At 43.7% G+C, this 25346-nt stretch overlaps 1 protein-coding gene across 1 annotated transcript in view; it reads left to right on the plus strand.

Moving 5' to 3' along the window:
- The window catches only part of GRIN2B (glutamate ionotropic receptor NMDA type subunit 2B), a 200355-nt gene that overhangs the window by 157413 nt on the left and 17596 nt on the right, over positions 1-25346 (plus strand). Inside the window, exons 5-9 of the mRNA XM_056516421.1 lie at positions 10761-10969; positions 11288-11459; positions 12139-12292; positions 13828-13953; positions 16662-16891. Coding sequence (XP_056372396.1) covers positions 10761-10969; positions 11288-11459; positions 12139-12292; positions 13828-13953; positions 16662-16891 — 891 coding nt within the window. The remainder of the gene's footprint in view (positions 1-10760; positions 10970-11287; positions 11460-12138; positions 12293-13827; positions 13954-16661; positions 16892-25346) is intronic.

Genomic DNA, 25346 nt, shown 5'->3' on the forward strand with positions numbered 1-25346 from the left:
GATTTTTGTAAGAAAGTGGCAGAAAAGAAATTGTGATTATTCAACAATTTATAATGCAGCTAAGAATGAAATTTGATGGGCCAAAGTAAAAATCACGTCCTTAGCCTCAAGGATTTTGCCCTGCTGACTTTGAAATGCCTGTTGCAGAACATGGAGATGCTGATTTTTCTCAGGGAACTGACCTGAACACTCTTGTAATGGAAAATGTCAGAGAACTTAATTACAGGTTTACTGCTTATCCCCTTTTAACTGAGGTAGCTATGCAGTGCACACACATTTAAATACACAAAGTCATCCACCTAGTTCTAGACTGACAGAAACCATTCCATGTGTGAACTTGCATGTCATCATAAAAGATATCCTGCAGCCTGCTGAGAGCCTTAGCCTCATCTCATGTCTCCCAGACTGCCTCTGTCATGCCTGTTCTCCTTTCAGGCCACAGAAATGGCACAAGATCTGCTTAGTGTTGACATGTTTATGCCCAAAATGACACACATATCTTTGAAAAACAGGTGTGTCTGAGGTCCATCAGGTCTCAGAGAAGCGAGGAATTTTATTTCTTTAAGGCCATGCAACCAAGAAAACAGTTCTTGGCTTAACTCTTCTTTGCTAGCTAGGGTTGGCAAATACATGGCTTCCTCTCTCCTTTCCAAACCACTGATTTCAAGGTTACCTCTCACTCCCTCCACACTCATGTCTGGTTGTGCTCCTTTTGCACAGAGATGCCTTGCAGCCCAGATGGCCTCAGCTGGGCCCTTGGCAATTCTGCTTGGACTCCAGGCTAGGATGGGCTTAAGATAACTGCTGCTGGGGGGTACCTCTGTGTGTGAGTACCTGTGTATGCCATGGGAAAGAAGAAGAAGTCTTGGGCAGAATCACTCCCTGATGCTCACAGAGCACTTGCTGTCTATAACCAGTAATGCACATGTGTGCCATGAGCCAGCTGTCCTGCTGGTGGGCTCCATCCTGCTGGGGTCTTGTCTATAAAGTGTAGGTAGAGCTGGCAGGTCTTGTCTAATGCTCCACCCAAATTGGCAGAGTGCTGTGGTTTTTAGGCAAGCCCAGCACTTGGCTGTAGCAGTGGGTCAGGCGGGGGTCCTGAACCTCGTGGGTTCTCTTTCTGGAGTTCTCATCCATCAGAAAGTCTGAAGCTTGAGCTTCTTAGGTGGGAGTCTTCAGCTGGGGAGCACAGCCCACACTAGCTCCTGGGAGGCCCCATCTGGCCTGGCAGTCCCTGCTGTGTGAGGTTGATCTGCAGCTTCACAGGCAGAAGTACCCTGGTGAGTCCCACTGCCCGTGGAGATGTACAGTGCTCACGCTGCTGTGGCTTGGACATTTCAGGACAGAGGTGGACACTGCTGAGATGCAGACCAGCCAGTCCATGTCTAAGTCAATGGAGCTGAGATAGGAGGGACTCACGCTGCAGGTTGCTCCGCCATCCCTGCAGGTTTCTCGACTGCTTGCACTGGTCTCACTCCTTTGACTGGTGCTGGCACAGGGGCACCACACTGAACACGTGATGGAGGCAGTGGTGAGGACACAGGCCTGGCAGTGAGGACTGTGTCCATGGAGCCCAGCAGTGACAGGAGGCAGGACTGTGGGTGGGTGGGGTGCTGGTGAGCCAGGGCATGAGGGACATTGTGCATTTCTGCTTACACAGGTGAGATGGAGGCAGCCTGCTGTCTGCTGCTTTCCCCCATCCCCACTCCCTATCCCCTGTGTTAATTGCAGAGCACCTGAGTGAATAAAAGAAGGGGGAGAAACTAATCAGGGCATAAGAATATTTTACATGCTTTCTACACAGAGGCAGATAAGGGAGATTGTGGATGAGAAAAGGTGCAAAAATGCAGTGAGCAGCCCCTCTAACCATGCATGGGATAGAGGGAAAGCAACGAGGATGTCCCTGGTTGCTCCTATCCCACAGCTTTTCTTCCCATCCTGTCTCTTTGCAAAGCCATCAAAACAGACCAGACAGAAAGTAAGAGAGCAGACCTGTTGTTTCAACTCAGTTTGGAGATCTGGTGACAACTTGGAACAGTGTTCCAGTTGGTTATCCCTTGGGATGGTCCTGGTGCACTGCACAAGGCTCCCTGCCATGTGCAGGTTGAGGGGGCTGCAGACATGCACATTTGGGGATAGTGGGGCTGGCTGTGGCTATGCCAGTGTGAGACCCAGGACCCAGATAAAGGGTGTTCTGCAGACAAGGACAGCATTTGCAGTCAGCAGCCCAGTGCTCCCAGAGGTGGGAGAAGAAAGAAACAGGGACTTGTAGCTTTGTAGCTGGCTTCCCTGGAATCTGGCTCCCAGTGTGTGCAGTAATTCCTCTGGGAGAGGTTTGTCTCCCCTTTCCAGCAGTGAGAGAGCCCCGTGTCTCTCTGCCAGAGGGGTGTGTGTGCAGCTGTGCCAGCGCTGCTCTTGGCAGCTCTCTGCACTGGGGCAATGTGGGGCTGCAGGCAGAGGGCAGGGGCTCTGGCTGCTGTGTTCAGGGTGGAGAGCTGCTTCACTACTGTGACACCCCCACTGAAAGGTGTCTCTGACATTCTCAGAGATGATTTTCAAGCAGTGCCTTCAGTCTTGCTTGCACAGCACAGAAAACAGTGAGATTTAGGTAACTCACCTCCTCTCTCTGTTTTCTCCTCTCCTAACCCTGCTGGGGCTGGCTTTAACATTTAGCTTTTCTCAGCACAGGAAACAGCTTTGGCCTTCTTCTGCATCTGCATTTCTGATCATTCCTTCAGTTTCAGATTCCAAGAGATTCTGGGAGAGATATTCAATCAATGTAAAGAGTAGGTGTCCCTGTGCACGTGTCAGGGTTTTGTACACCACTGTACCGGACCCACTTAGCAGCCAAAGCTCTAAACTGCCTCCCAGACTGCAGAGTGAATTGGCAAGCATCCCTCCCTCTGTGTAACATGCTTTAGGGGGGAAAAAAAAAAAACACCTGAGTGAAAGAAATGAAAGCTCAGCAAAATGAAACTCAAATCCAGAACTCAACAGGGAAAGCCAAGGGGAAAAATCATTAGATAGGGCATTACATGCATGGACACGTACTAGATGCAGACACACACCTGCACAATGCGGATGCACTCCCAGGGACTGCAAAATGCTTACATAAAGCATTTAGATGCCTATACATGCACACAAAAATACATTTTCTTTAAAACCTTTGTGACTCCTGAACCGCCTGGGACACAAAATGTGCAATCTTACCAGTAGCCCTGTTACATTTTCCCCTGCCTCTCAGTTCTGCAAAGAAGAGCAGTAGAGATGCTTCTTTCACCTTAGATGAGCAGTGATAGGGACAGTATAAGCTCCCCAACTTTAGGTTTTATTTACCAGACCAGAATCAGAAAAGACTGATCTTGCTGGAATTTGGGACATTCATTAAGCTCCCCTGTCCTCACACAGTCATTTCAGAAGGGCATGATGGCTCTAAGTATGCAACACTATTAAGTAAGAGTCTGAGTCAGGTGCTGTCACTGCCTGTTAGCTGAAGGTGGGTTATGTTGGATGGTAGTCAGTTTTCAGTATTTGTTAAGATATAAATTTTGTTCTAATTCTTCTTCCCAAATCCTAACACCTGATTTGCCCCTGCTAGAAGCTTAGAGTTACATTCTCCAGCCTACTCAGAACATAGCCCCCGCTCCCATTAACAGCTTCCTCTCTCTTCATGTCTCCTATTTATGCCTGTGATGATTGTAGTCTGCATTTCCATAAATCACGATCATGTATACATCAGGATGCACTGAGGTCCTTGAATAACCACGTCCCCCTGGCATCCCTGCTGCTCCAGCTTGAGCCAGCCTTGCCTAGATGAAGCACTTTCTGGGGTACCAAGTTAATGCTACCATCAAGAACACCATCATTTCCCAGAGGGGCTAGTTTTATACCTGGATTGAATTCTTGGTGCCTTCTGGTTTGGAGGAATCATTTAGCAAGGCAAACTCTTTGGCATTCTCACAGCTCTGACCTTTTTGTGACACCAGTGGAGCCCCATAGTTCACAGACCTTGCAGAAGTCAGAAAGGCTCAAAGTATACCTCATTAACCTTCTCTGGCTAATCATGGCAGGGGACTGGACCTTAGCAACTGCAAAAGGCATATAAATGCAGCAGGAAAGAAATGTTTCAGCAAAAATGGCAGGAGCTGTGTAAATGCCAGACCTCAGTGAGATGGAAGACCGTGTTTCTGCAAAGAGCTTTTATTCCCAGAATGAGTTGTAAAGCAGGAGCAAGTACCTCACCCTGTCTGTATTCTAAGCTCAGCCTCTCTCTCCTGGCATATGCTAGGTGCTGTATAAATATAGAGGGGAGAAAATCACACCATCTCCTGCAGCCTACATTTTTAATTGAAAGGCTATTAGAAGCAATTCCTGCTTCTGCAGGTGCAGTCAAGAAAGCATCCCTCCCCAGGTGGTTGTGGAAGGTGAACTTGAGGTTCAAGAAGGAGTGTTGTTTTTGTGTTAATTAATTTTGCATGTGGAGCATTCACAACCATTTCTTGTCTGCTTTGGCTGATGGGGCTAATTAATCACCTTAAAGTGTCCGTAAACAGGGGATTTTTGCTCCTTGTGGTATCTCTTTTCTACCAGTTTTAGACCAGCCTGTGTGAGGATACAGACCTGTAGCATCACAGGAATTATATGTTTGGTAGTGGGTGTGATGTCAGCACTGTAAGTGTGAGAGTCATAACCTAACCAGCTTGGATGAAGGCTAAGAGGAATGTTTTATTCTCAGGGCACTAGAGAAGGTGTAGCTGCTGAATGAGGGAATTAGGAGCAAAGGAGTTGGAGGTATCATTTGCATGAGTCTTTGTGTTCATGTGGGTTAGCTGGGGGACAGAGATATGATGATTAAGACTGAGTTTTGACATTTGCAGGCTGAAAAAATTGAGGGTAAAAGGCTTTTCACAGTGGAATTCCTCCTTTTGCTTCTACTTACTTATAGTCACTGGACTGGAAAGGCTCATCTGGTCCCATCCCTCTGCTCTAGGCAGCAAAATCATATAGCCCTGTACAAACCAGTTGTGCTTCTTCTTGACCCCATTTTAGTTGTTTTCACAGATACTTTTGGGCATCTGTTTCAGAACTTACCCCTCTGATGGTTAAAATCTATCTTAGTTTCAAGGCAAATTTCCTTCCAATCAGTTGTTCTTTTACTGGCATTGTTTTTCATGCTTAAAAATCACTTCCTTTTCTCCCTTGTGTACCTGTCCCCCCTTTATTTATACAGAGCAGTCATATCCCCTCTTGGCTTTCATTTATCTAGGTTAGACAAGCTTTTTAATCTCCTTCTTTAAGACAGGCTCTCTGTTCCCCTAATCGCTCAATCCAAGGTTATTTCTGATAACTAGCTTTTCTGTAAGGTTCCTTGCTGCTTTGCCCAAACTGGGTGTAAAACATCACGACCTATTGCCTTTTGAGGAATTTTGGGGTAAAGAAATATGCCAACTATCAGATCCAGAAAAAGAAACACCAGGGTGCTGCTGTGAAAATTTGCATTTGTTCTCCATCTAATCTCTGCGAAGCTAAAGACTCCCATAATAACTTAGTTCCTGATAAAATTTCTCTTTAGAAACAGTAATGACATCTCTATCCAGACTGAAAGCCAAGCCTGTGGAGCTACAGTAGATCTCTGTGGTTTGGTCCTCATGGAATACCTTGCACCAGCCTTCCAAAACCTATTTCAATCCAAAATGATTCTACTTTATTTATGAATGATTTATTTCTTCACAGTCCACTGCAGCATTAAGGTTACAGCAGCATTCCCTAGGTCTAGCTTTATTTTATGTACCCTGAGTAATGCCTCCTTCCATTGGCAGTGCCCCAGTTATAACTGCTATTTCTATGGTGCTTCTAGAGTAGTTCTTTTCAGGTCCTGCCCAGTTGTTCTGGTTTTCCCATGTCCTCATTCAGGATCTGCACCAATTCTAATGACAAGAATCTTATTTCTCCTTGGACTTGCCCTGCTTCCCAGAGGGGTTAGGTATGCTTCTCCATCAGCTATATTACCAATAACAGTCCTATTTTCTGCCCCTTGTCCAACATCCTACCTTTACCTTTTCTATATTTGATCTTCCATTTTTCATGTACTTAAATCAGGAGTAAAAGTTATGAAAGATTTTTCCAAAGATTAAAGATTGTAAGTTTCCACATTTATTCATTTATACACATTTGTACATTTCACATTATATCATTCATAGATACATTCTGTATGTGTTCCCTCTAGACACGTGTATGTGTCTCCTCACTTCCACAGTATCTGTGAGCCTCATGGCCTTTTCTGTGTTTATCTACCCAGTACACCCCAGATGTAAAAACATGCCATTATCTCAGTTTTACACAATGTGGAGCCACAAGGGTGCAGATCGGGTTACAGAGATTCTTGGTAGAACAGGGAATTTCTGCCTCCTAATTCATGCTCTCTGTTGCTGCTTTAGTGCTTCCCCACTGGAATGAATAAACTCCTCAGCTACTGGGGAAAAAGAAATAAAAGAACCAATAATAAGGGAGGAAACATTGAGCTTTTGGGAAAATGCAGAAAGCAGTTCATGTCCTAAGTGAGTTTTTTAATTCTAAGCTCTTTTTTTAATTCTGCAGATGAAACCAAATCCCTTTTGTTCCTTTTGCATTTCTTCTATGGTGGGGGCGGGGAGAGCAGGAGTTGAGATAAGATTTGAAATGAAAAGAGAGTGGTGCAAGGCATGGTGCAAATAGGAGCCTGAATAAAATAATAACCATCAGAAGACCTTGCCTAGCTAGTTTTCCTCCAGCCTGTTGAAAAGCAGCAGAAGGATCAGGCTCTCTCCTGAACCTTCATGCCAAATACCAGTGCAATGCTGCTGAGTATCTTGCCTAAGAAATGTAGCTGGACATTTCTGGTTTAATTCAGAACTCTATTCTCCTGCCTAGCCCTTGAAAACCAAATTTCTAGGAGGTTTTAGTTTTCCAGCTGTTGACACTAGTTATAGGTCTCTCCAGATGTTTTTGTGTTTTGAAGTCCTACCTTGCCATATTAGGAGGAACTCAGGGATTTACTTCTGCCTTTGTTGGAACAGATGATTTTGGAAATTCATGGGAGTAGCTTGTCCATACTACCCATCTGGGTAAGGATTTTGTAAATGGTGAGACTGGACTCTGGTCATTTGAACAGGTGGCTGCTTTTTCCACTGTAGCTTATAAGATAGCCACCGAATGAGACTATCAGCTCCTCTCTGTTAAAAATAGCTTGCTGACCTGAAAACACTGAAAAGAGCACATGTAGGAGAATAAGGAAATACACTCTCCTGGTATAAATTGCAGCAAGAAGACTTAGGTTAAGCATCAGGAGAAAAACCTCACTTTTTAATGGGAAGGACAGCTAGGCACTGGAATAGATTGCTTGCAGAGACCCTGGACTCTTTGTCAGTGTAAGGACAGGTTAGAGAAACATCTGCCACAAATGGCTGTTACAAGCTTAGCTTCCCTTGGGAGGAGAGAAGAGCCTCTGTTAAGAATTAGTTTCAAGGAAGTAATGCGATGCACCTTTCATTACAGAAGCGCATTAACATACTGCAGAACTCTTTCGTTCTGGCTGCATTATACCGCGGTTAAGGCAATCTGCCAGCTGGCTCCAAGGCTTTCTGAAGGCTCCCACTTGTTTTCCCCTTGCACAGGCAACCTTGCCTTTTGTCTGCATGGGATAACTTCTATGCTTAGACAAACAAATAGCATATGTGATTAACTTTCTGTTCCACAATGATTCTCCCTTTCTTTCTTTGCAAATGTGTTGGCCTTCTACTTCCAATCTTGTTATCCAAAATAGGATTGTATATTTAAGGTAAAAGTTAGCTACTCCCCTCCCTCAACACCTCTAAATTCATCCCCAAACAAAAGTGACTTTACTTCCTTGACAAGATCAGATAGAGCAAGGGGCAATTAAGGTGAAATTCTCTTTCTTAGGGGCTGTGTCCTGACATTACGTAGGGATTAGAGAGTATTATTAGAAATAAGTTTTTATATATCCCTAGTATCTTTACTTTTACAGAGTGTGTGACCCTTCAGGGCTCCTAGCGGGAGTTTGGATGACTGATTGGAGAACACCCAACAAGTCTTGAAACTGCAGGGTGACCAAACTGGAGGATGCCTGGGATAGTTTATTTTTCCTCTTTTTGCTGAGGCAAGCACTCATCAAAAGCCAAGTAATAACAGTTCATAGGTTGCTAATACAAAGTTCTCTGTGACTTCAGAAATGCTTTGCTCTGCTCTGCACAGCTTGGTAGGTTATATCCTTTAGGCATAGGCATCTTCACCTGGACAAATCTGTGACATTTAATTCTTCTAAATTCTGTCCCAGTGAATTGCTCCTTCCCTCTCATGGCAAATTATCTAGCATATGATACACATTTGTCTATTCTTTATCTTGCATTGTCTCCATCCTCTGCACATGTGGTGTTTCTTACTGTCCACATGTTGCTTATGCCCATCCTTCTTTAACTATGTGCATATACAATTGACCTTTGCATGCATAAGCATGTAAGCAAATCTGCCCTCTTTTAATTCACTATGATTTTTTGACTTTTCTTATTTGTATCTGTACATGTATGGAGTTATATGGCATGTCTGACTGTTCAGGTTAGCATTGAAATGTAACATTTGTGCATATTTTTGAGACAATCCATATGTTTGGAAATTTCGACCAGAACATTTACTTAATCCTGTTTTTCTTCTTCTGTGGACAATTTGGAATGATTTTATTGGGATAATAAGGAATGGTTGTGTACTACTGTATTTGCAGGTGAGGTGATGTAGTGCACAGAAGGCTGTGGCAACACTGTCATTGTTATCCTAATTTCATAATGTTTCCCTGTAGTACAACACTGAGACGTGCCTGGCACACAGCCTTATGAACTCCCCTTTCTGTCCCAGAGAAGTTCTGGATAATTATGAGTTGGGTGTGCCTATCTGATCTAATTTATCACTTAGGGGGTTATATCATGCCTGTTACTGAGATATCTAAGTGCTGCTGAGATTGTGCGAGATGTCTCTTTCATCAGCCACTTATTTCTATGATAAGTTAATGTTACTGAGATGAAAACTGGGCTGTTCTGTGCAGCATCTTAATCACTGGTCCCTGCTGAGCCCAGTGTGGCAGTTACTACTTTTGGGGAATTGAGCTCAGTTGCTTGAGGACTAAGTAGCACTGCAGAAATCTCTGGCTCAGATGATGATAAATTGACCTGCTTGCTGAATGAGCAGGAAGTCCAGGGCTGAGCAGACCCTGGACAAGCATGTGTGTCTATGCTCTTTATTCCCTTAGAAATTCACCTTCCACATCCAGGCTTAGAAGCATGTGTACAGACCATCTCCAGGGTGGAGGGAACATTAAGGGCAAGCTCTTCCTGGCATTCTTTGCCTTTGGGAAGGCAAGACCAGCTGCCCAGACACTGTGCCCTCCTGCCTTGTGCTCACTAGGGTGTTGTGTTCACCCTGCACAGGGATAGAGGATGGAGGTGGAAACTGCTGTCTGTGGGTGATTTCTTCTGCCTTTCTTCTTCCCCCACAAGCCCTCAGAGTGGATTTTTCTTTCATGGCCGGATGAAGTGTTTGTTTGTTTTGAAGGTGACAAGTGTTTTATGTGAATTCTGGGTCTCTCAAATGCCAAACTCCAGCTGGGCTTTGAGTTTCAGAGATTAACCAGTGACACCTAATGTGCCTTTAATAAGTGTTTCTCCCTCCCATTCTGTCATTTAAATAAATAAATGACTGAAATTTGGGGGTGGTGGGAGGGGTGTTGAATTGGAGTGGAATGAAGCTTTTTTGTTTACCCACCAAGCAGGTACACCACGAAGAGCAGTCAGGCAAGCTTCCCACACACCCACACTGCCTCTGCCATCAAGTCAGCATGTCTCAGTCCTGGCCTGGAGGACTTGCTTTGAGGATCATGAAGGAAAGCTTCTTCTAAAGCCCAGTTAGCTTCTTCACCCTCTCAGCTTTGGTTGCCAGCCAAGGTGCTAATTACTGTCAACTGTGATGGTGGGAGGGGGAATTGACAACAAAGGCGAGACTTTGATAGTTGAAAGTACAGTTGATGATCAAGTTTTATCTTTTCCTGGATGTTTTTTTTTTTGCAAGAATTGGTCTGCCTGGGCAGTGGGTGAGCTTACATTGTCTCTTTAAGGGCTGCAGTAGCTTCTAAGCAGCTTTCGTTCTTAGCAGTAGTTATAAGATAATTGAATCCCACCCCCTTTTTTGACTACTGAAGATATGATCTCTATTCACTTAGGAAATGAAAAATTAAGCTTTCTAAAATTGCAATAGAAATTTTTGGAAGTTATGCGAATTAGGGAAAATTAGCAAGATTTAAAAAACATCATAGATACTCTTCAGTATTAATTTTCATGCATCAGAAAAGTAAAACAATTCCTTTTTTCCAACCAAAGTATGTAATCAAGTAATTGTGTTCCTGTTGTTTGGCTGAAAAAGTTGAAGGACATAAGTCTGTTTGACCATAGTTACAGTATTCCTGTGGTTATCCACTCACTTTCCCAGAAGGTGAGACCATCACAGCGATGAGACAGCTCAGAGATCTTTCTTGCTCTGTACTTCCCCCTTGTTTGAATCTATTTACTCAGAGCCTTCTCCCCAGAAATATCCCTATCTTTTCTAAGTCATGAGTTTGGGTACTCCAGAATGGTCCTCTTACCCAGTCCTGCAGTAGCTGTGGTTGATGCAAAGGGATGGGACAATTGGAAGCCTATCTTCTGTGTTTTGTGTCTCTGCAGGTGGGGAAATGGAAAGAGAAAAAGTTGCAGATGAAGTATTACGTGTGGCCGCGCTTTGAGCTGTATCCTGACTCTGAGGAACGCGAGGACGACCACCTGAGTATCGTGACCTTGGAAGAGGCACCGTTTGTCATTGTGGAGAACGTGGACCCCCTAAGTGGCACCTGCATGAGGAACACGGTCCCTTGCCAAAAGCGCATCGTGACTGAGTATGCACCCCTGCATTTCTCTGCTCATCTTGGGCTCTTTGTTCTCAGCAGAGTGTGACCTGTCTGTTGGGCCAACACCATAGTAATCCATAATCCTTTTTAGAAATTCACCTCCACGTGCCCAGCCTGTCCCATGTCCATTCATGACGGGCCTCTTTGGGAAAATCATTGCAGTGTGTCCCTTCACCCTCTAGCACAGATACCACAATATAAATTGTCCACATTATATAGTGGGAGGGGAAATGCAAACTGACAACAGAGGGGAATTATAGGAGTTTCTCTCAGTTCTTTTAACCCATTATTATTGTGATGGTTCAGGAACAAAACTGATGAGGAGCCAGATTACATGAAGAAATGTTGCAAGGGGTTCTGCATAGACATCCTCAAGAAAATCTCGAAGTCTGTCAAGTTCACCTATGACCTCTACTTGGTGACTAATGGCAAGCATGGAAAAAAGATCAATGGGACATGGAATGGAATGATTGGAGAGGTCAGCAGCAATGGGGAGGCATGGTGGGCTTCAGCCCTGGGCTGGGTGATGTGGGTCACATCTAGCCTCCTGTCATTATTGGGTCCATTTCTAAGGCAGGGACAGAGGGGACTCGAGAAATGACTGGCCTGCACTCTTTCTTGGCACTGAGTGAATTAATCTGCTCTGGCACTCCGACCATGACAACCTTTCTTGTCTGACCATTAATTATTATTCTCTATGGTCTCACAAATTTGGCCTATGCAGTCTTAGAAAGAGGCTGATATCCATTCACCACGGTTGCTGCAAGCTAGATTATGCTTAGGTTGTATATAAGGTGAATAAAGAATGAAATAAGGCTTTGCAGTGTTAGAGGGAGGATAAAGCAAGGACAGAAAAATGAGATAAGACGTCTTCTCCGTGGATGATGTGTTTATCCTAAGACCTCTGTGGATTTATTTTTTGTACACATACCAGCTTTGAGGGGAAGATTAATGTCTATAGGTTTTCTGAAAGAAGAAGATGTCCTGATGAAAGATTAGAAAGGAGAGATGTAACAAACAATATAGGGAATGGGATTACAGGAGTAAAAGAATTGTGTTGAAAGGCAGGAAGATGAGAAGGGGCTTGACTGTGGTGCTTGAGGGCTGCCTCAAGCCCTCAAGTGTCTGTGTGTGATCTTTTTCTTTTATTCCTCCAGGTTGTCACCAAACGAGCCTATATGGCTGTGGGATCCCTCACCATTAATGAGGAACGTTCAGAAGTGGTGGATTTCTCTGTGCCCTTCATTGAGACAGGAATCAGTGTCATGGTGTCACGTAGCAATGGAACTGTCTCACCTTCTGCCTTCTTAGGTATGGTTTCAATCTAAAATTAAAACTTCAACCAATGGTCAAAAAAAAAAATTAGGTGAAGGTTGCTTGTGATTCTTAGCCTGAAAACTCTTTTTTGGGAGTACCTGTGGGACAGGGGTATAAAAATATACTGTGATGTTTTAGAACTGAATCCCAGGCAAGCAAAATCCAGGCAAATGCAAGTGGCAAGTGCAAAGGCAAATAGGCATTGCCTGTGAGTTCCAAGCCAAGGCATTTTTCAGCAATTGTATGCCTAATCCTAGAGAAACTGAGCTCACTCAGAGTTGTCACATACACCATAGCACGTGGTTTCCCAGTGACTCAACTAATAGTATGTTCAAGGAGTGTAGGCCAGAAGAGAATGGATTCAAACCTTTTAGCTGGGGTAGGGTAAAGCTCGGTGATAGCAATTGACAATGAACAGTTGCACATTGAGAGACATTATTTGTAAAGAAGTTGTTAACTTGACCCTCCCTTGACACCTAGTAGAAGTTAGAGAACTAAGAGACCTTTTCAGGAGCAGCTGAGCCATTGGTTCTGTGCTGACACTGTGTCAGCAATAAAGGCATTTCTAATGTCCTTCAGCTACGGAGGGTGATCAGAGAATACGGAAATAATGCTGCATTTCCCCGAGACATTCATGTCTTCCTAGTATTTGGCTTTATTAAATGCTTTATGATGCTGCAAACACAGTATATGAGTTATATAATTACTGTCTGCTCTCTGCCAGAGTCCTGAGAACATTCACAAACTGAAATACTTTTATATGGGTAATGAAATTTTCCCAGACCTTTTTAAATATGAGTTTCATGACTACTAACTCTTCAGTTTTTTCTCTTAGCAAGTCCACCAATATTGCTGGGGTATGTAAAAGTATTGTTAAAGTTATCTCCAAAATTTTAAACTGCATTTTAACTGAAGTTGCAATATTGACTATCCTCTGGAGCAAAGTTCTTTATTTCTTTGATCTGGTTCAGTCCTATCTTTTTCTGTTCAGGCTGGGAGAGGGAGAAAACCTGGCAGAGATCAAATACTTGCAGATCATGAACGCGAACATTTCTAGAATGAGCCAGTGTTCCCATTGCTAGAGGGATGGAATACTAAAAAATCTACTGTCATTATGGCTGAACCTTAGAAATTTGGAGAAGCTCTTTGGCTCGATAGCATCTTGAAAGTTGGATGCTTGTCTGAAACTCTGCCAGTTCTGCCTGATTTTCCCCACTCTCTCCAGATGGTGCTGGAGGACTTCCTGGGAACAATCTTTTATCAGTGTGTTTTATTTTATCAATGCATGCCACAATGGCTGTGTGTGGTTCCAGATGGAGCCATGTGTCACAAATGTAACAGTACGAGGGAATGCAGTCATTACAGAGACCGAAACTGCAGTTTTCTCACTTCAAGAAATTTTTCAGAATCAGGTTGAAGACTTTATTAACTTCTGCTTTTCCCCAACCCAGTTTGCCCCATGCTGGGCTCCTCTGGAGAGCAATGAGGTGTTATCAGGTCTTTCACCATGGTTTTCTCTTCCTCTCCAGAGCCTTTCAGTGCTGACGTGTGGGTGATGATGTTTGTGATGCTGCTGATCATCTCTGCGGTGGCTGTCTTTGTCTTTGAGTACTTCAGCCCTGTGGGCTACAATCGGTGCCTTGCTGATGGCAGAGGTAAGGGGAGCTGCTTCTTGCTGTCATCCCCTCTGGTTTCCAATCTCCATTTGTTGGGGCGTTCCTTTGCCTTCAATGGGTCTAGCCCGCTCTGAGCTCTGCATTCAGACTGAAGAGGACAGGGATGGAGGCAGAAAAAAGAAGATAGCAGATGTGTATAATGGGTAATTTGCCTGGCGTGAGAGACGGAGCTGTGCCGCCTTTCATGTCTAAAGCAGATACCAGCTCCAGCTTGTTTCTCATTGAGGGAAAATGGGCCCTGGTAGCCAGTGCTGGCAGGGCCTGCAATGCTGCACTCTCTGAGACAATCACAGGGCTCAGCACTGTCAATCCATCCTTCAGTGCTACATCTCCCTGGAGAGCAAGCCTCTCTGCTGGCCTCCCAGCACTGTGCTGTGTCCTCCAGAATCCACATCTGTCACCTGGTCGGGTCCTTCCCCTATTTGCCTTTCTGGCTTTCTAAGACCAACTGAGAGAATGGGAAACTCATTTTCTTGGAACTGGATAAAGAATTATTTTTCAAGGGCAGCAGGAAAGTTGGGAAAAAGCAAGTGATCCATCTCTGTGGTTCTGATCTTCAGAAGGCAGACAGGTGGATTAAAGAAAGGCTGTCTGTCCTTCCTAAGATGCAGCCTTTTTTCCATTATTGACATGAAAATTAGCAAGTTGAGTCTTCTGTCATATGCATATCTTCACCCCCTGGTGAATCAGCCCTTCAAACCTTTCTGGATTTATTGGTTCATAGAGAAGAGAGGGAGAGAGACAGTTACTGGGAAATGCACTCATTTGCTCCCATGTCTAGTGTTTTGAGTGAATTCATGCCATCAAATTAGAGAGGAGGGAAAATAAAAAGTGTTAATGAGAATGCAGACAGAACCACATATATGAGGAAGTGGAGAACTTGTCTCTTAACATGGAGCTGTATAAGGCCTTTATGGCATCTGATCATAACCCCATGGCTGTGTGGGCACAAGTACTGAGAAACCTGAGTCTCCTAGGAGATATTAATATAGATGTGGTACTGGAAGCAGTTTTTTGTGCAGTTGTGCAGTTGTGCAATTGTTAAGTTAGCCAAGCTGCAGCCACAAGTATCAATATTTCTGAGTAATTATGAAGAGTATGGCATGATCAGACAGATATTATCCCTGAGGGATGAAATAGGAAGAGACAGGAATCTGCTGCAGAGACTGCAGTGCTGATTTTGGTAATGAAAACCCTGGCTACTGTTACTTTGGCTGCATTTGAACTATGACAGTATGCTCCTGACAGTATGCCTCAAACACCTGCATTTTCTCTTTATGGACATTAAGATTTTTGGATTGGAATCTGCCATTGCAATCTTGGTTTGTGTCTGACAAAGTAATTGTGGAAGCATATGGAGTGATCAGTGGAGAGAGGAAGGCTTTTAGAAGGGAACTTCTCAGGATTTCCTTCCACCTTACAGTTCCCACTGATGTTTTTCAGGCCTTTCACCTGTATATCTTAGGGCACATTAGGTAGAGAGGGATATAAAAATACCACTCCAGCATATAAAAAGACAAAGACTGCCAAACCATATTTCTCTTAGGAACTTATCTCTCTGGAATTTAAAGGCACCAGTTTCCAGGTGATGATTCTGCTCTGAACTTGGTGTGCAGTTCCCTGGGTGAGAAATGAGCCCTTTGCATTGTTCAGTTGTACTTAGTTTAGTGTTTCCAGATGATCTATGCAGTTTGCTGCTCAGAGGTTTGGAGAAGCATGACAAAACTTTCTTCCATTTTGCTATTTGGCTAGAGTCAATCTTAACCACAGGCAGCAGCACTAGGATCCAGTCAGCCTGCCTGAGGAGATAAAATATGTGATGCTGATCAGGTTTGCACCATTAGAGGAATGACAGATGCTTGAACTGTACCATTCATCCTAAAGGGATCCCTCAGTATCCAAAGAGTGATCACATCTGCATTCTCCCTCTCAGCTCTTCTTGTGCTCAAGTTGAGGAAATTCTTAGTGGGTTAGGTTCCCACTGATGGAACTTGCTGGGAGTATGAGATTGCTGGAAGACAGGTGCCATTTCACAAGTTTTCAGATCTAGTGCTTCATTAGCACACATGGCTTCTGGGGTGTGAGTGAACTTCCACACTGAAAAGTGAATAAGGGGAAAATAAGAGCTTTTAAAACGCTGCTCCTGGACTACCTTGGGCAGACCTGCAGATTTTCTTAAAGTGGACCAAATATATGTCACTGACATGTACCTTAGACACAAAATATGGGGAGAGGGAGCTGTGTTCTTCTCTGGTTCATGGATCTTCAACAAATGAAATTCTCTTGCAGGATTTTTTTTGTAGAGCCCTGTTATTTCAGGTGGTGCTCTTCCTCGTACATTTACAAGTACAGTGAGAGCCATGTTTTCCAGACGTGTGTGCTAGGAGTTTGAGGGCTTCTAGATACTTCAATCAAGTAAAAACAAAGGCCTTCCTGTAAGGTTTCACTGGAAATCCATGAGACAGAAAAAAAAAGCAAATCTGGGGACATTGTTTAAAAATAATTTTCCAGGTTGCACTTTGCTGAGGTGTGGTAGCATTAACTTAGGGGAGTGCAGCTGCAGCTATTCACCTCACAAGTGGGAATAGATTCTGTCCTTTACTCTGAAGTAAAGATGTGTATAAGACTGGAAATGCACACCACTTACTCTCAGATGTTGATGGGATCATGTTTCTCAATCACTCTAGAACCAGGAGGTCCCTCTTTCACCATTGGCAAAGCTATCTGGCTGCTGTGGGGGCTGGTGTTCAACAACTCTGTGCCAGTACAGAATCCCAAGGGTACCACTAGCAAGATCATGGTGTCGGTGTGGGCCTTCTTCGCTGTCATCTTTCTGGCCAGCTACACTGCCAATCTGGCTGCCTTCATGATCCAGGAGGAATACGTGGACCAGGTGTCCGGCTTGAGCGACAAAAAGGTAATGTATCCACCCAGACCCTCAGAGCAGCCTTTTCCACAGCACAGGCTGCTCTACCCTCTCTTCTTTCCTTTCACAAGGGAAGTGGGCAGGGGTTTTCAGTCACATCATAGCTTTAGACCCGAGTTTAAATAGCACAACTGCTCTTCATTGGTATTCAGTTGCTCTTTACATGTGTTAAGCACTCCAGGAACGAATTGCAAACAGAACTGAACTGTGCTTGCTTGCACGATCCCAAACCACACCTTGACTGTCAGCAAGAAACAAATTAATGCAGCTTTGGAGATCGTGTGTATAATGGCTGTAACCTGTGCTTTCAGGTTTAAATAATTTGTCTTGGTAGGAATGCTGGCCATAAGGCTAGCAAATATGATCTGTTAATTTATTCTAAGGACAAGTTCTGTCCATGGGGGTAAATCACTGTGGCTTGGATGATTTACTATTGATTGCATTTGAAGTTATACTGTCATTTTTTCAAGGTGTTTGGAGGCTTAGCACAAGGAACATTTTCTGTTCAGACTGCATTTCAATGCCTTGTTTACCTGCAGAGCATTTTGTCCATGCAGAGCATTCACTTTTGCTAGACTCTGAACACTTGAGGATTTTGAGAAGATTGCTGATACATGCAGGGTAGCCCTGTCTGGCTCCTGAGGGTGTAATGCTTTGCACACTGCCTTATTTTTGTTTTGTGGTGAGGCTACACTCAAGGAATTGAGTATTGTGAGGCTCGATTGCCCATGCTGAGCTTGTTACTCAGTCACTGGGGCTGCTTAAGGGGTCATGCCATTGCAGGGCAGCCAAATAGCAACGGGTTGCACACATTGCTATTGGGGATAGCAGCCAGAGGAGGACTGCAAGTGTCAGCTGTGGCTGCTGGGTTGGTTATAGTTACTGATTCTTGTGTCCCACATGACAGTCTAGAAATAATTTGTGGCCAGCCTCCTGTGTATACAGCATCCTGTTCAGCAGGCTGGAAATTCTGTGATGGATTAATCATAGAAGATTTTCTTACTCATTTTGTTATTAGTTTTGTTGTTTCTTTTCCCCTGGAATGAAACATGGCACAGAATAACACTCCATGCTCCTGTTATTTGTTTTAATTTTGACCTCCATTTGTTTCACACTCTCTCTTCATTTGCTATGTGCAGTGTTGAGGATGGGGTGGAGGGGAGGATGCTTTGCTGTCAGGTGGAGATTTGTGCAGAGACTCCTTAGAGGCTGTGAGCTCCTTCAGATTGAAAGATACTGACCAAAACCAGCCAGCCCTATCAGAGGTAACATTAGTTTGTCATCATTAGGTTTTCAACTGTCTGAGCTAAATGGGATAGTTTGTACCCATTTGTTTGTGATCTATTGTTTGAGGCTGAGCCTAGGCTCATGGAGAAAACCTGCTTTAATTCTCACGTTTTTTGAGATATTCTCATACCTGCAGAGATATGTGCATGAAATATCATTTGAAAGCAGCGACTCCTGGAGCTTCACAGAGCCTTTGGATACAAATTCTGGGTCTGTTTTAGTTGACTTCACTGTAGGGCCACCTGTGTGTATTGGATTGAGGCCATTTTCTTCTACTTTTCTCTGCCAACATACCTGTATTTACTTTTGCTACACTAAAGCATATGTGCTTTTTACCTTGGGGAAGAGAAAGGCCATAGTACATAGTCAGAGAATTGTGGTATGTCTCAAATGTAGCTGCTTGTGCAAGTACAATATTTGGGTAAGATTACGATCTACCCGAGCATCTGGAATCAAATGAAAATTGGCTGGTGGAACTGAAGGCCAATAGCTGCCTTTGGGCAATAAAGGCAGGTGGGACTAACTCCATCCAAATAAGTGAGTGAATGAGCTTGATTTACTGGGCTTGTAGATTTTACTCTCCGAATATGCAAAGGGCCCTGTAGGATTTGGGAGCAGCCATCTAGGCATTTGTCACACTGCTTCATAATCCCCTGATTTGGGAGGAATTCACTGTTCTGAATCTCATTTTTTCTCTTTTCCCAAGCCCACACACTGCTTGCAACTCTCTCACCCTCTCAATGCCCTGCTTGGCCAGGGTGAAGGGCACAGCCACATCCAGGTGTGCTGTGCTCTACCTCACTTCTACTTAAAGCCAGTTCACACTTTCAGAAGAGGCATTCACTGTTCAAAGCCAGCTGGGAAAGTCCGTTTTCCAAGAGGAAAAACTGTCACTTCCAATCTCTTTTATCTCCAATGTATCATCTGGTGTACACAGCAAAAGTCAGGCAAATTAGTCTCCAGCCTTCTCCATCAGCTGGTAAGGGTACCTGTGTCCAGCACAAGGACTCAGCAGAGGATGTTATCCAAGCCAATAGGCAAAGTGGCAGTAACGAAAGGATATTATTGTTCCTACTTGCCTGAGCCCAAGTCTGCATGCAAATGTCTCTGTAGTTCAACAGTACCTGGGGAAATTGTCCCACTGACGCTGTAGAGCAGCCAAAATGCCAGATGCACTCACAAAATCCATTACTGTGCCTGGCTGGGGTGCACTTGTCAAGGTCAGGCTGGCTGTACCCTGCAACAGCTACCCTGAGGGTCTCCTTGGACCCTCTTCCTTAGGTCTTGCCTGGGAAGAAATCCAAGAGGTGCCTACAGCTGCCAGCATGCCACTTCCCCAGAAATCAGGCTGAAATGCTCCTGAGATGTCTCAGGATGATGTCTTGGCTGTGCCTTGGCATTTACTCCCTAACAACATGCAAGACAGTGACTAACATCATGGCCCCACTGTGCTTCTGTGGGTGCTGGAGCACGTCTGTCTGGAGTGGATGCCTCTGTCCCACAGTACCAGGTTGAACAGAGGATGTCTGAAGTATGAACTTAGGGACCTCTGTCACTTTCTCTGTGTCCCAGGTGATGCTCACCTTGAAGCATAGCTGGCTCCAAACAGGTGCCAGAGCTGACACAGGAACCTACCTCATGATGGCTGTTAGTTCCCCCATGTTAACCTTGGGAGCTGCTAAATCATGCATCAAGCTTTAGCTCTTAACTCTGGGGCAGCCATAGGCAGTATGAGGGAGGAGAAACCTGCTCCTGCCTGGGAGCAGCAGCACTGCCCTTGTGAGTTCTGCAGGAAAAGTCCTGCTCTTGACAGCATCTCCTTTGTGCTTGTGGCATGCTGAACCACTTGCCTCCTGTGCAGGTACCAAAGCAGCACCTTCTGCCTCCACCAGTCCATCAGAGGTGCCAGAGGTGGTCCTGGCAGGGGCAGTGCCACACTGGCCATGTCAGCCCCCAGCAAGCCCAGCTGGAGCATCTTTCTATGTGCTGCTGGGCTGCATCCATCCAGGATCCACGTGGGGGGCTGCTGCAAAAGCCCCAGTGGGAAGAGGGCCTGTCACAGAGTACTGCAGTCCGCTCCTGGGTCTGGATTTCATCTGGCTGTAATCAGAAGATATAACCCAATTTCCATTAGCGGGAGAGCCTCAGACACATTAGAGAAACAAGCGCCTGTGGTATTTCAGCCTAACGAAGGCAATAAATACAGGAAAGATTATATAAAATGAACTAATGTGTGAAGTAATCTAATAGCTATACGTAATTGCCATTTATATACAGCAGTAATAGAATAAAAGCAAATGTGGACAGCCAGCAGGGCATTTAAATAAAATGATTTAGAAGGCAGTAGGTTAATAATAATAATAATAAAAAAATAGTATCCTTTCCTATAAATTAGTTGGAAATGCCAAAGCAGTTAATAAAATATCAAAACAGTAATTTTGTAATTGACATGAAAAGGAGAGAAATAGATTTCTGCATGCCTGCAAATCAATACAGATTGCTGAAATTTCACACATGTTTGATTTATTTGCTTTTTAAGACGTTAATGAAATGTTGAGACAAATGCAGCATAGGTCAGTTAATTTTTCAATAGATCTGAGTTTGTTTCTTTTTCTGAAAGGTAGGTTTTGAAGTTAAAACTGGCCAGTATTTTTACCAAAAAAAAAAAAAAAAAAAAAAAAAAAAAAAAGCTTGAGGAGAGTATAAGAAGGCAGAAGGAATTCCTGATATTTTCCACAATAGCTCATTTTAGTGTACTTCATACAAAATACTTTCTGACATGTATTTTGTCATTTTCTAAAGGCACTACTCATAAAACTGACCTACATTTAAGGGGAAAAAAAAAAGTGGAAAAAAGATTTTTTTTTCCTGTAACTAAGGAAGGGGACAGACAGAGATAATTGGAAGACAAAACAACACAGGTAGATCTGAGGTGAATGGAACATTTCAAGTCGATACAAAACAAAAGCCTCACTGAAAAACCTACAGAAATAAAAGGTTCTGCTCTTTTCTGGCAGTACTAGATGCTTGGCTGTGAAACTGAAGAATGAATTATTTCCCACATTGTACTTTGCAGCACATTAAATCGAAATTATACAGGGATCCCAGATATGCAGAACACTTAAGCGTGTGCTTAACTTTGTGCTCATGAGCGGTGACATTAAAGTCAATGGGCTATTATTCACATGATTGAAGTTGAATGCTTCCCTGAGCTTGCAGCTTTTGCACAACAAATACCTGTTCTGGAGAAGTCCAGGGAAAATGCAGAGGAGATACCTTCAGCTAGATGTTTTTCTAGAGGGCTAAAAGTGAGGGTCATTCTTGTGCCTTGTGAGCTCTGTAAGGGAGGATTGTCTAACTGGATGGCTTGGAGGCAGTACAAATCTTCCACAGGATTAAGCATGTAGTGTTAACTGACATTTGTGGTACCTCCACACATTTCGGCAGGATACAAAGGAAGTTTTATGTGGTGGTGTCCAAAGGGAGAAAGTACACAATCTTTCAACAGCAATATGATTTTTATTGCCAGAACACCTTTGTGGAGATATGAGTTAGGCAGACAGAAGAAGGACCATGCCACTTCCAATCCTGTCCTCTTGTGATAAATCATAATATTTTCCAAAATGCATAAATCTGATGCACCTTACTTGACAAAAAACCTCCCCAAAATAAAGAGGTTCTTGAATCTCCAGACCTTATGTCATGGGGTAAAGTTGAATTTCTTTCCACAGTTCTTTCCTAGGGGTACATCTCCCTGTAAATGAGTTGAACTGTGCCTTTTGCTTAAATATGACCTTTATCAATAACAGTGGTATCAACTAGTGCTTAATACAAGAAACACTGGTTCATAGTGAAGTGTAAAAAACTCAGAGCTCTGATAGTCTGAAATTTTATGGCTGAAAATCTGATTATTTCTCTGCATCTCCTTGTAAATCATCAGGTGCTGTAGCATGAAATATTTTAAAATACTATGCAGTGTAGGTATATATTATCTGTAAACACACAATGCATGTGTACTATGTGTATTTACACATTATGCTAAAATTTTCTTAATAATATATAGCTATTAAATGGCTACAGCATACCATATATTAGTAACAGATCTTTCTGATTTGTGAGTTACATTTATTGTATACATAAATATAATCTCAGATAAATTTTTGCAGTTGAAGATGGATGTGTTTATCATAGATTTAGACATTCTGCAGTCTTTGTATTGGGATAATTTTTATGCTTTCTGAGATCTTTGGAACAAACCTCTGTGTCTGTGTGCTAAAATGGGATTCAGTAGTTTTTAAGTCAATAAATGTTTAAAGTCAGTGGGTTTTCAAACATGTTTTGCTTCCCCCCTGCCTCATCTCAGTTTCTTTGTCATTCTCCCTCTTTTTCTTCAGCTCAGCACTGTACAGTGTGGAGCAGCAAGGAGGCTGCAGTGTGCTTTAGCCTTCACTTGGCCCCTCAGGATTCTCTCTTTTTCTATTCACCTGGAGGGACTTCCTTGGTATCAAAAAAGACTGGGGGATGAAGGGATCAAAAGCAGTCCTGCTGAGAAGGATTTGGGAGTGCAGGTGGACAAGAGGCTGGACATGATCCAGCAATGTGCACTGAGCTCAGAATATCAGTTGTGTCCTGGGCTGCATCCAAAGCAGCGTGACCAGCAGGGTGAGGGAGGGGATTTTCCCCCTCTGCTCTGGTGAGACCCCACCTGCAGTGCTGCATCCAGCTCTGGGGTCCTCTGCACAAAAAGGATAAAGGCCTGTTGGAGCAAGTCCAGAGGAGGCCACCAAAATGATTAAAGGGATGGAGCACCTCTCCTTACAAGGAAAGGCTGACAAATTGGGATTGTTCACTCTGGAAAAAAGAAAGCTTCAGGGTGATTTAATTGTGGCCTTCTGGTACCTGAAGTGAACCAGCACATAATGACAGGACAAGGAGTAAGAGCTTCAAACTGAAAGACAATTGGTTTAAATTAGGTATTAGGAAAGAAATTCTTTGCTGTGACTGGGAGCAGTGCCCAGAGAAGTTGTGGATGCCTTATCCCTGGAACTGTTCAAAGTCAGGTTGGATGGGGCTCCGAGCAGCTGATCTAGTGAATGGTGTCCCTGCCCATGGCATGAGGATTGGAATTAGATGATCTTTAAAATCCCTTCCACCCCATTCTATGATTTAATGACAATAAAAACCTCTAATGGGACTATTCAGGATTATTGACAGTTAAAATGCAGTTTAGTTGGGAACTTCAACAGGTAAGATACAAGGGGAGGAGATACTCAGGCTGTAGGCTTAATTCATCCTTACTGGAAAGGAAGAAATGCAGATCCCTTGGCTTTGTTGGAGGTACAGATGAGAGTCACTGGATGAGGGACTGCAGTGATGGGGCCATGGCATAGTCCTTAGCTTGCAGCTTTTGCATTCCCTCTCCACAGTGCCCTGGCCTTTCCCAGGCCTTGGCCACCACTGACCCTTTCTCTTCATCTTCCATTTCACCAGCTCTTGGAGCTATCCTCCTGTGGAGGGAGTAGTTAAAATTGGTTGCTTTTGTGCTAATTGCTTGGCAGTCTGGAAAAAGCTGTCTTTGGAGAGTTATGTAAGGGGGAGAGGATTGTCTTGCTTCTGACATCACTGGAGAAGGAAACAATGGATATTTTTATTTATTATTTATATGGTGCCCATAAATGTACTTGGCACTTTGCAGTCAAATAAAAGACAGTGGCCCTGCCATCAAAATTTGGCAGCCTGAGAGATGAGAGCTGGCCTCTTTCAAGTGAATGATCAGGGCTGAATTACTGGTGGGGAAGGGATGGGAGTGAGAGATCGACAGGATTGGAAAAAAAATAAAATACAACAGCTGTACCCCCACAATTTAATTCCTGGTGACCATGACATTTGGAGTTATATGTAAATATGTATATTTGATAAATATTTGGCAGGTTGTATCTTTCCAGGCATTTTTACTTCACTGCATGGAAAGAAGCCCTGCTTCTCCCAGGCCTTTGGTTATCCAAGGTCAAACTTCCCCTAAATCTCTGTGGCCCAGTAGACTTGTTTATTCCAGGTGTAGCTCAGTGCCACAGGACTCACATGGGAGTGATATAGCTTTCATTTCTCTGTCTTTGGCTTGCAGGTAGCAGGCAGCTTTCATCAGAAGGTTACAGGAAGGTGTTATCTCCCAGCTCTGGGAAGGTGCTGCCCTGTCTGAAGTGCCCTGCTTTTTTGCTTTGCCTCCCTGCCCTACAGATGTGCTTAAGAAATTGCACTAATGTGATTACTAAGCTTTTAAAATTGCTTGGATGAAAATTCTGACCCCTGTAAAGTCTTTTGGAGGTTTGCCAGACTTGTGCAGGGTTTCACCCTGCTGCCCAGTGAATAGTAACCACATAATAGTAGGTTGGCTACTGTTAGTACTCAGAAGACAGGAGGATCTGACCTTCCTTTGTTAGTGAAAATGGGTGAAAAATGGAATTGCTCCCTCACCAAACAACATCCTCTGAATTTCTCAGAGTGTTTCATAATTTGTTAACCAGCTGTCTCATGTGCAAACAAAGCAGATTTCAAATTCCTCTGTACTTAGCTGTCACCTCTCCTCTCAAGGTCTTTTTAATCAGTTAATTTTCTCCCTCTGAATGAACATCTACATTCCTAATGATATTAACATGAGTGTAGTAAGTGACATCTTTCTGCCTCACGAACTTCTCTCTTGTGTTTGCCTGGGATTATTCAGTAGATACCTTTTGTCCCACTGTGTTTAGCTTCCAAGGAAGCTGAGTTTCAAGAATTAAATACATGGCACAATTTGAGGCTGGATAAACAGATGATCTCCATCCTCCACATGCATACAACCAAAAGTTGAGTGTACCATAGCTATGATTTCATAGAGCCCTCCACTGCAACAGGTATGACTGTGGTATTCTGTTATCATACATATTAACACTTGAGCTGTGCAAGCAGCTTTTGGCTCTGACTGGTGAAGCTCAGTGATTCCACTGCAGATTTCTGGTCAAGCTTGAGGGACACCTAACAGTGATTTGAAGCCTATATGCTTTCCAAATGTGTCCTGAGGAATATTTATGGCTTTAATATTACCTGTTGGGTGGAGAAACTGCACAGAGCCCAGAGGACTGCTGGTGTGCTGGACTCTGTCTGCAGGTGATGGGGATCC

Source organism: Oenanthe melanoleuca, chromosome 1A, assembly GCF_029582105.1.
Source record: "Oenanthe melanoleuca isolate GR-GAL-2019-014 chromosome 1A, OMel1.0, whole genome shotgun sequence".
NCBI classification, from domain to species: Eukaryota; Metazoa; Chordata; class Aves; order Passeriformes; family Muscicapidae; genus Oenanthe; species Oenanthe melanoleuca.